The sequence below is a fragment of the Branchiostoma floridae genome, unplaced genomic scaffold (genome assembly GCF_000003815.2).
Source record: "Branchiostoma floridae strain S238N-H82 unplaced genomic scaffold, Bfl_VNyyK Sc7u5tJ_1560, whole genome shotgun sequence".
NCBI lineage: Eukaryota > Metazoa > Chordata > Leptocardii > Amphioxiformes > Branchiostomatidae > Branchiostoma > Branchiostoma floridae.
The window spans coordinates 221,118-231,992 of NW_023365758.1; the positions used below are offsets into that span (position 1 = coordinate 221,118).

General features: G+C 45.7%; 2 protein-coding genes across 2 annotated transcripts in view; both read left to right on the forward strand.

Annotated features, from left to right (window-relative positions):
- The first annotated feature begins 1,304 nt into the window (after nt 1-1,304).
- Nucleotides 1,305-8,832, forward strand: LOC118408176. The gene is made up of 4 exons (XM_035808812.1): nt 1,305-2,696; nt 3,225-3,343; nt 3,753-3,853; nt 4,544-8,832. The coding sequence occupies exons 1-4, from the start codon at nt 1,962-1,964 to the stop codon at nt 8,188-8,190; spliced, it is 4,602 nt and encodes a 1,533-aa protein (XP_035664705.1). The 5' UTR covers nt 1,305-1,961; the 3' UTR covers nt 8,191-8,832.
- A 1,170-nt stretch (nt 8,833-10,002) lies between these two features.
- Nucleotides 10,003-10,875, forward strand: part of LOC118408177 — a 14,927-nt gene continuing 14,054 nt past the window's right edge. The window contains exon 1 of the mRNA XM_035808813.1: nt 10,003-10,821. Within this exon, the coding sequence (XP_035664706.1) occupies nt 10,603-10,821 (219 nt within the window). The 5' untranslated portion in view covers nt 10,003-10,602. The remainder of the gene's footprint in view (nt 10,822-10,875) is intronic.

Consider the following 10,875-nt stretch of genomic DNA (forward strand, 5'->3'; position numbering starts at 1 on the left):
ACTTTGCTTAATTTGGATTATATATTTGTCTTAGCTACTTACATACTAATGAAAACTCCGTTATTCCTTTCTTGAGTCATCCTCTTCGGGAATATTTGGCAAAACCGCACTGCAGTTCTAATACTAGTCGCAAGGGAGCTCAAACTTATGTTACTACTTTCCCGGTACAAGAGCTATCAGACACCCCAAAATCGTGACCATAGCATGTTGAGTACACAAGATATCAAAAGACGAAGTTTCACGGCAATATCAATGGAAGCCACAAGGGGAGGGGGGGTTGACATTCACATAATCTAACTATTCCAGAGTTCGGCCCACCCTATTAAACACACCAAATATGAAACTAATCCATGTAGCCGTACCATTTTCAGTTACATGTATTTTGTTGACAGGCACATACACACATAAACACGTCTGAAAATATAGCGGTCATGAATGTTTAATAGCGGTAAATATAGCCACCATTAATGTTTTATGGAGGTAATTATGTACGTAAAGACTATATGGCCTCCGTCAGCCAATGTTGACCAAATCGTCGGTCGTCATGGTCGGTCAATATTGGCCCTGGTGTATACGTGAACACCGTGAACACAAAAGAAAAACTATGTCTTTGAGCATTTCATTTTTATGTAATCCTGTTTTGTTTGTCCTAATTTATCACTTATGTGAGGGGGGCAAAACAAGGCCCTTCCTCTGGAATAAAGAAAATACAAAACAACTCATAACATATAGCGTGCGCGTCATTCACGATCTTCAAATTTACCTTAACTTCTTTCATCCTGAGTCTAGCCGTGTAGTTGACCCGGTGTCGGAGGGCGTCCCTGTTGTCCGCGTCCTGACACCGCGCGAGGCCGGCAGAGTACAGGGCAGACGCGCGCGTGAAATCCGCCAAGTCCCTCGTGACCCCGCCCCGCCTCAGGTGCTCGTCACCCAGGCCCTTCAGCGCCTCCACTTCCGCCAACACGTCCGACGCCGTGACGCTCTCTACCAACAGGTTCACGTAGCCGGCTCGTAACGACTCTTCGGTTAGTTCTGCCATCCTTGCTTCAACTGTCTCGGCAATCTTTAGGCGGTCCGAGGGCGAGACTGAAACTTGTTCCTGTTCCTGTTTCACTTCCCTATTCGACTTACGTCTACCGCCATGTTGGCTGAGGGGTGAAGTTTTATCGATGAATGTTCTTGCGTAGTTAACGCGATGTAGCAGGGTCTGAACCTGCCCGATGTGAGTACACCGGGTCAGGGCGACGGTGTACACAGAGTAGGCCTTGCCGAACTCCGCCAAGACGCTGCTGATTTTTCCCTTTTCTAAGAACACGTCACCGAGACTCTTAAGGGCTTCAACCTCGATCAGGAGGTCCGCTTCCGCCATAGCTTTCTGTAGTTCCCGCACGTAATCCGACTGTACGGAGGTTAGATCTTCTAGACCGGAGCTCTCAAACTTCGCGTCTATGTGGAGAAACCTCCCAGCCGCCCGCACGATGTCAGAACTGGACATTTTCGCAACGACTTCGGTGCAAACGAGACTTGATTACAAGCTCAATGGAAACATCAATGGAAACCGGAAGTGACGTCATGGAAACCGGAAGTGACGTTTCCTTGTTAACCTACACAATGCGTGCAGTATACCTTTGACCTTTCTCTTTACTTGTTACGTTGACGCGAGTGCGCATGTCAAACCTGTCTTCCGTAGGCTGTTTTAGTCTTATTTATGTAAGCCAAATTATGGACACCATCATCGTTTTCATTATTTCCAAACAAAACTTGTTAGTATTTTCGAAATTGCACGACAACACAGGGTTGTGTGCCAAATAATTGCACTTCATGAACAGACCGCAAGGGTAACAGGTCCACCGAAAGGTCAAAGGTATAAGGCACGCAATACGGAAACATAACTTCCGGTTTCCACTCTGAAGCCATCATCATCATTCAGTCAGGGCTTGCTGGCGAGGTACGTGGCGAAAATGTCCAGTTCTGACATCGTGCGGGCGGCTGGGAGGTTTCTCCACATAGACGCGAGGCTTGAGAGCTCCGGTCTCGAAGACCTAACCTCTATACAGTCTGATTACGTGCGAGAACTGCAGAAAGCTATGGCGGAAGCGGACTTCTCGATCGAGATTGAAGCCCTTAAGAGTCTCGGTGACGTGTTCCTAGAGAAGGGCAGAATCAGTGGTGACTTGGCGGAGTTCGGTAAGGCCCACTCCGTGTACAGCGTCGCCTTGACCCGGTGTAGTCACATCGGGCAAGTGCAGACCCTGCTACATCGCGTTAAGTACGCAAGAACATTCATCGATAAAACTTCACCCCCAAACCAACATGGCGATGGGCATAAGCCGAATGCGGAAGTGAAACAGGAACAACTTTCAGATCTAAACGTATCACCCTTGGATCGTTTAAGAATTGCAGAGACAGTTCATGCAAGGGTGGCAGAACTAACAGAAGAGTCGTCACTAGCCGGCTATGTGAACCTGTTGGTGGAGAGCGTCACGGCGTCGGACGTGTTGGCGGAAGTGGAGGCGCTGAAGGGCCTGGGTGACGAGTACCTGAGACGGGGCGGAGTCGCGAGGGACTTGGCGGATTTCACCCGCGCGTCTGCCCTGTACTCTGCCGGCCTCGCGCGGTGCCAGGATGCGGACAACAGGGACGCTCTCCGACACCGGGTTAGGTACACGGCTAGACTGAGGAATGAAGAATGTAAGGTAATCCCACATCTTTCTTGTATTGATTTAAATTTCATAATTCCATTACGGTGGCTATTCAGACAGAACAGCACGCTAGTATAATATACTCGTCTAGAGAGCTTTTGAAAAAGATTTCAAAAGTTACCATAAGATGACAATGCATTGTCTATTGCTGAACAAAAGTCTTTAACACCTTGGTAAGGTACGCGTTCCCGAAATTTATCAGAACTGTCTTTATTGACACAATCAGATTGATACATCATGCAATCAGTAAGATAGCCCTGCCAATAAATCACTGAGCTGTGTTCTCTATATAATACATTACTTATAAGTTCTATCACACCCAGTCTCCCCGCCCCGTTTATCAATATTGAGATAGCGTACGTATACTGGCACTAAGCCAAGATGTATACTCGTAGCGTTGGTATAGCTCACGCACGATGACTCATTGCTGGATAAGTGGTGGTCAAATCTTCTTGGGAAAACGTTTTCAATGTTTATATATCGAAGCCAATACGATTACCTAACCCGGTTTACTTGATCCAGGGAAAATACACAACGTACAAGAACCAAGCAACAAAGATCCAATACAATTACGCAAACGACGCCAGCGACAGCGATGACGAAGAGTTTGTCAAAAGTGACTCAAACGATGAACCGGAAAGGTAGTGTGTTTTTTAATCGGCATCTTTATTTCTCAAAGAAATAGTAAGCTTTTTTATTCAACTTTACACATTACAAACAAATCAGAGAGGAGCCGTCAATAAGAACGATGCCATTCCTCTACGCAAGAGGCTACTCAAAGACATAGGAATACAAATATATTACCAATACAAACAATACAAAAATCAGAATACATAAGGTATTGAAAATAATTGATAGCTCGTTTCCATACATGTACAATTAACCTTCCTCATGTCCCTATCCGTCGAAAATGAGAGGACAATCTACCACAGCAATTTTCATGGTCATTCGAATTCGTCCATTCAAAACATTTACCACATGCTCCTAAGTACCAATTAAGAACTAAACTAAAGTACTAAACTCTTACATGATCATTTTACAATGTTTCAGCACCTACGAAGACCAATATGAAGCCGGGGTCAGTGCCCTGGAGAACGGTCTTCTGGAGACTGCAGAACAGAACATCGCCTTAGCACTCAGACTTGTTCACGGTAAGCAAATTCAAAGTTGGAAAGGATATTGTATGTTAGGTATTGAGAGTCACATTATTAATTATGCTATTATTAATCAATTTGACATGATATTACCTGCTTTCATCTAGTTCCTTGACCTCTTGGTCGATGGGGGGGGGGGGTCCAAGAAGATATGAAGATAGAGAGCTGTCTCCAGACTCGTCTTTCTCTAGCTATAGAAGCATAGTTAGTCTTTTGAGCAGGTTTAGGGACGTCCAATTCTGCAATGACCAATGTTGTCATGCCAGGATTAACACCCCGACAGAGTTCAGATATCACTAATGGTCTACAACATGACTGTAGACAACAATTAGCTATCCACTAGATGTACACATTAGAAAAGAATATTTTGTTAATTTAGTAATTTTCTTTAGGGAATCAAGAACAACTGAATTAAGAGTCATCTTGCCCTTTTTGGGCGACGTCCACATAGCGAAAAGTAGCAGCTTAGAAGACGGGAAAACAATGAAATGCACTGATTCTAAACTTATAGAAAAATGCTAACACTTAACATCCAACACAAGACGTAATACTACAGGGACTCACCCCTCTAAATTTCGGACGAACTACGTCCTCCTTGTTCACAAAATTAATGACTCTTCTATCCCCAGCAGTGACGTCAGGAACACACCAATTTTGATCTTAACTTACAGTCTAAATTGTTTCCAGGAAACCAAGAGGAGATGGCTAAAGAGGCGTCGTGCCTCTGTGGGCTGGGCGACATCCACGTAGCGAAAGGTAAGAACACAGGAGACGGAAAGGCCTTTAGCCAAGCGGCAGCTCTGTATAATGGCGCACTTGTCAGGACAGAGGATGCCACTGTCAAACATGAAGTAAATGAGAAACTGAAAGAAGCGGAACTATCCTTCCTGCAACATGCAGCACATACAGACTGTAGGCCTAGTGTAAGCGATGTCGACAGGGGACACAAGGAAGAGATACGAGCAATGCGGGAAAAGGTTACGCAAAACCTAGAGTCGATAGACCAGCAGTTTAATCTCCAGGAACATCAGGAAGATCATCGTGCGATGACTAAGTCTAAGTTGGAAGCGCAGAGAGCAGACGCAATCAAAGACTTGTTTATAGAAATAGCTCAGAATAGAAAAGAATTCGTCGGAGTCCTAGTCGACGAGTGTATGGAGGTGTTGGGCCCTGCTCCCTGTAAGTATGCAGTCATAGGTTTAGGCTCACAGGCAACAGAAACCGTCACTCCTTACTCTGACCTGGAGTTCGCCATCTTGTTGGACGAAGGTTGTGACACTGATGAAAACAAGCAGTACTTCCGCCTCCTCACTCACTACCTACATCTAAAAGTCATCAACCTCGGGGAAACCATCATCCCGGCCGTGGCCATCAGATCTCTCAATGATTTTGAGTCAAGTAATCCTGCGGACAACTGGTTCTATGACTCAGTGACCCCTCGTGGATTTGCCTTTGACGGAGCGATGCCGTGGGCCAGCAAAACGCCACTAGGAAGAGGCAAGACCAAGGCGAAGCCAGCGCTCGAGCTCATTCGCAGCCTAAGCCGCATGGCAGAACTGCAGCAAGAGGACGTCGCCGTGTCGGAGGGTTATCACTTGTCGGACATACTACGGAACGTGTGCTGCCTAACAGGCGATGATGGTCTTGTGGACGACTATATGAAGATTGTAAATAAGACATTAAAAAGCACTCGTGGCCGTGGAGGCAGTGGTGTTATCCGTGTTAGGGACACGCTGGCCAAAGACGTTGAACGCTACGGCAAGCAAGGACTTACGGCAAAGCTTCTCGACGTCAAGAAGGACATCTACCGGTTCCCTACCATCTCCATAGACAGTCTGTGCGTTCTCAGTGGTCTAAAGCCGGGAAGCGTGTGGAAAGTCATATCAGACATGGAAGAATCAAACACACTGACCAGGGAGAACGCCGATCATCTGAAGGTGTTGGTTAGCATATCTGCTGAGCTACGACTGAGAACGTATCTGGCCAACGGGAAACAGTTGGAGACGATGTCTGCTCTGTCTCCAATAGCAACGGACGGACAGACTGGCGACCGCGAGGCAGCGTTCAAGTCAGTGTTCTACCTTCCTGACGATGATTTGCTGTTCAGATACCATTACAGGGCGATGCCACTGGAGAAGTTACTGTCAAGCATTTCAACTGATCAAAAATTTGAGCCACAGGAAACATTGCAATCAAGCACTCTCTTTGACGATTCGCCAGTGGTCAAAGCGCGTATCTGCGACCAGTTATTGAAAATCAGAGAAGAGATAAGTCATCTTGAAGACGCGTTGACATTTTTACTTAACTCCGCCGAGCCAGTCAAGGAGGCAGACATTTTAGATTATGTAGACGAAAAAAGCATCTCACGTGGAAAGTTAGCCGGTTTGCTCGACAAAATAGGTACAGCATGGAGTAATCTTGAGGACAGACAGAAAGCCTTTGCATATTTTGAGCAAGCGCTGAGGATTTCTAAAGCAGTACATGGAAGAGACAGTGTCCATCCCCAAATCGCTGATTCACTTCTAGACTTGGGTCAAGGATGGCTCGGACTAGGTGAAAATAGAGAGGCCATTGAGTACTTTGAGTTGGCGTACAAGATTAGGGTAAACATCTATGGAGACAACGCTGTTCATCCTGAAATTGCGTCGTGTTGGGGATATCTCATGAAAGCTTGGAACAGCCACGGTGACTTCAGAAAAGCAGCAGATTACTGTGAGCAAATGTTCCGAATCATCAACACCATACACAAATATGACCCATTCAACGCAGCTGTTGCAGGGTGCATTGCTGATATGGGAGTATGTTCTTCAAATCTCGGTGATTTCCGGAAAGCGATGAAGTACAGAAAGAAAGCATTGAAAATGACGGAGGCCATATATGGCAACAATACTGCACACCCGTACATTGCTGCGGCCTTCAAAGAGGTTGCGAAATCTTCTATGCAGTTGGGGGATTACAGGGAAGGGATATATTACTTCGAGCAGGCTTTAAAAGCATGGAAAATTGTCCTTGGTCAGCAGACAAATCAATCTGTTATCGCCAATGTGCTTTCGGATCTGGGTGTGGCATGGGCTAGTACGGGCGACTATACAGTTTCACGTCGTTATCACCAGCAAGCCTTAGAAATGAGGAAAGCCATTTGTGGAGCGGACTCGGTACATTCGGACATTGGAAAATCACTGAGCGAGATCGGACAGACATTTACCAACGAAGGTAGGCACAGGGAAGCGTTGAAATTCCACGAGGAAGCCTTGGTCATCTTTAAGAGAGTTCACGGAAAGGATTCCAATCATCCTGACATTGCACAATCCCTGAATTGTCTTGGAGAAGCCCTTTGTGAGACTGAGAGCTATGAAAGGGCCAAAGAAATCTTTGAAGAGGCTCTTGTCATCTTTAAAGCGACATTTGGAGACAACACAAATAATCCGGACATTGCGATGGTGTTGAACAATTTGGGTATAGTATGGCGATTCTTGGGGAACAATCGAAAGTCAATAACGTATTACAAACAGTCTTTAGAAATTAAGGAATCCGTGTATGGGCGCGAACGTCAAAATCGTAGCATCGCTCATACATATTGCAATATAGCAGTAGCACATAGTGAACTTAGCGAATACAAGACGGCCATTGAATACAATGAGAAGGGGTTGGACATATGGAGAAACACATATGGATCGGTCAGTCCATTTATCATAAAGACGCTGACAAACATCGCGGCCGAGTGTGAAAAATTGGGAGAAACACAAAAAGCAATAAAACACAACGAGGAGGCTTTGGAAATGTGTGAGACCGTGTTCGGGACCGGCAAAGATCATCCCATGGTGGCAACAATACGGAAAAACTTGGGTTTCATCTGGAACGGGCTAGGTAACTACAATAAGGCCCTTCAGGATCTAGAGTCGTCGATGGAGATGAACCTAAGATTGTCTGGTAACCAGGCAAATTCAGCCGTAGCTCGCTGTCAAGTTAGCATAGCGATTATCTGGGTGAATCGCGAAGACTACTCGAAGGCGGTGGAATGGCTTGAGAAAGCTTTGGAAAGCTGGACCAGTGTCTATGGGGACAGACCACACGTCAACACTGCTAAGACACTAGCCGCACTGGGATCGTGTTGGGAGAGTATGAGGGACAACAAGCAAGCCGCCCGCTTCTACGGAAAGGCACTGGACATGTTTAGAGCCATGTATGGGAAGAACTCGTCAAACTCTAAAATTGCTTCCTTACAGTTTTGTCTGATGAGGATAGGAGTTCCTCCTTCTTCTACTCCTGGTCAATTAGTCGACCTCATCATCATTAAGTGCAAAAGGAACCCTTTACCATATTCGGCCCCATAATCTACAGGACTGTCAGGGGTGCTCGTTGTACCTGAAAAAAAAAAGAGTAGGGAATTTCACAGGAGAATGAGATATCAAAACCCGACGTTCCTTGATACCTAGGGAAGTCGCTAGGAGGGCCCAAAACCTACTCATTTCCAGTTTTCGTCACACCAACCAACACACCAAATGTGCAAGCAATCCATTCAGTGCAGTCGTTCTTGAGTTATCTTGTTTACAAACAGACAGTCTACAGACAGACACGCTACTGAAAATATAACCTACATGAATATTTCATTGCAGTAACCGAGTAAATACCGATAGCAAACATACTGTAGGTTAACGAAGTTCCTTAATATTGTGCATAGCGTATATACATAGTAATCATGCCAAATAGCTCTTAGATAGCTTTGTAACGTTTCATTTCACCACCAACGATGAATTAAGTTCCACTCTGAAGCCACCTCAGTGTGGTGGCCTTGAGTGCAGTTACTACCTTGGTAAGTGATACTACGTTACTACACTAGTATCACTTTGTGCACTTCTTAAACACAAGAATAAAAGACTTGTTGGCTATGACATCATGTTTTGTCCCTTGAATTCTTTTTCAACGGCGACGTCTCTATTTTGACAATTTAGTAATAATCCTTTTTTACCATCTTGTCTTTTATTTACCGCTCTCTCATCAGATTAACAGCCTGCCGACAAGGTACCCCGGTCTTACATGAAATCTACTTGCTGTGGCCTTACAGTATCCTGATTAAATCTCGCTTATAGCGGCCAGCCCAACACTCTGCCGGCGTCCTAGAGGGACAAAGAAGTTTTAATTACACAGACTAGCCTTATAGTGTATGCTCTTCTTGTTACTAGAACTGATGAGAGAGAACCTGTTTGTAAACTAAAATTGGGTAATGATATCTCCCCTGACTTCTGCAACTTGTTTGCTGATCTTCCCGATATAGACAGACGATGCTGTTGTCAAGAAGTGTCTTGGTTGCCATAGTAGTTAGCCTGTGTTTACACAATCTCTCGCTGGCTTGGGTTAATGGCAACTGTAAGGCCGACCGCTAGGAGCGCGATTTTAATCAGGCTACCATAGTGGTCGTGGTTTATTCATTACTTCTGCGTGTTTGAGCTAATCTCCAAGCACCGATTGGAGGCGCTCCTCTCCCGCACCAGTAAATTTCCCTACTACTACTACTATATCTCCGCGACTCAACATCTGCTTGAAGAGTATGTAAGTTGAGCAACAAACCAAGGAATAACCTCTTCCGATAGTAATGGATGTAGGAGGTGACACAGTTAAAGGCTTAACGTTAACAAAAGTGGCCTAAACTGTGTACGTGCATAAACACCTGAATGGGAACAAGTAACCACAATCCAACAAGTGTTTTGCTTGACAACACGAATTCTGTACTCCTGTATGCAGCACAGCGAAGAGTACATCTCTTCATAACAACGGTAGTTTAGCGAACGAAGCGACACTGTTCCAGCAAATATATCTTTGTCGCCCAAAGTGGTCTTTCTCCAGTCGTGTATTATGCTATTATACTTTTCTTATCCATGGAAGGAAGCGATAAATTACAGCCATATTAGCATAGATCTAGTGACGCACGAAGACAAAGGACGCTCCGTACTGAGTGGGAACTATATCCGACTTGGCGCAACACTACACCCGCTGTTAACATGGCGAGAATGCAAACTCAGAAAGGCGTGCCGGGCTGCCTCTTGTCTTAGTTACGGCGCCCGTTGTTGTGCTGAAAGGAGTAAGTAGAGTGAGATTGAGTAAACATGTGCTGCGCGGAAGGATTCTTTCTCACGTGTTTTGTGTAGTTAGAATGTTCTTGTGTTGTACGTCTCTAGTTCTGGGACCATTCTGAGCAGTAAGGCATGGGTATTAGCACTGTGCTTTGACGGTCTGTCTACGGGAGCGTTTACATCGCGATTCAGGTGTTCTACCTGATACACCTGGAGTCTCCACAGGTGAATGCAGCAGGTGTGTAGGTGAGTCCGAGCGTTGAACTTGTCGCTGTAAACTGAGTCTTGCTTGGAAGCCCTCGAATTTTCTCGGTGTTGCGCTGTCAACAAAACGTCAGAGAAAACATTTCGGAATTTCATCGCATATTTCGTCGTCGCAAGGGTAGTTCTACGTGCATATACAGTGGTGAAAGTTGTCCTATGTGTTGCTGAACGGATAAGTATAAACAGCTTCTCTGTTTACAAGGACGTTCAAGGTTGTACGGTCAACAAAACGTCAGAGAAAGCATTGCGAGATTTGAAAATTTCGGAGACGTTCAACGTTCAACGTCGCGAGGATAACTATTTCTACGTGCATATACAGTGGTGAAAGTTCTCCTCTGTGTTGCTGGAAGGATTAGCATAAACATAAACAGATAATTTGTTTACAAGGACGTCCAAGGTCGTCGAACAAACATGGCGGCTGAGGTCGCGCAGGGACGGATCCATGGCCCCCTGTCCAAACGCAGTAATTCGGACACGTCCGTGACCGACGGCGACCGGAGGGACTCCGTCAAGTCGGACACCGGGTCTTCGGTGTCGAGTCGGCGGGCACACCGCCCGCACGACAGGACGGTCCGACGACGGAGCGTGGGCGTCATGGACCTCGGCAGCCAGGCCAGGAAACCCGTACAGGTAGGAGTGTGTGCCTAAACATGGCCCTAAACATAACACAACTGACTATGCTCA